Here is a 292-nt window from a genome sequence, read left to right on the forward strand (position 1 = left end):
GGCGGCGGGGTAGCCGCAGGAACTCACTGCGCTGCTGCTGCTGCTCTCGCGCACTCTACTGCGCTGCCGCTGCTGCTCGCTCTACTGCGCTGCTGCTGCTGCTGCTGCTGCTGCTGCTGCTGCTGCTGACCTTGTGAGGCCGAAGTCTGCGAGCTTGATTTGTCCTGCTGCATTCAAAAGAATGTTCGAAAGCTTCACATCCCGGTGCAGCACTTTGTTGTGGTGCAGGTGACACAGCGCCAGCAGCAGCTGCCGCATTATGCCTGCAGCAGCAGCAGCAGCAGCAGCAGCA

At 61.3% G+C, this 292-nt stretch overlaps 1 protein-coding gene across 1 annotated transcript in view; it reads right to left on the reverse strand.

Moving 5' to 3' along the window:
• Positions 1-292, reverse strand: part of ETH_00039290 (CAM kinase, CDPK family, putative) — a gene marked incomplete at both ends in the record, with an annotated part of 872 nt that overhangs the window by 281 nt on the left and 299 nt on the right. Inside the window, one exon of the mRNA XM_013375532.1 lies at positions 131-263. Coding sequence (XP_013230986.1) covers positions 131-263 — 133 coding nt within the window. The remainder of the gene's footprint in view (positions 1-130; positions 264-292) is intronic.

This window comes from Eimeria tenella, genomic scaffold, assembly GCF_000499545.2.
Source record: "Eimeria tenella Houghton genomic scaffold, Eth_scaff2862, whole genome shotgun sequence".
Taxonomy (NCBI): domain Eukaryota; phylum Apicomplexa; class Conoidasida; order Eucoccidiorida; family Eimeriidae; genus Eimeria; species Eimeria tenella.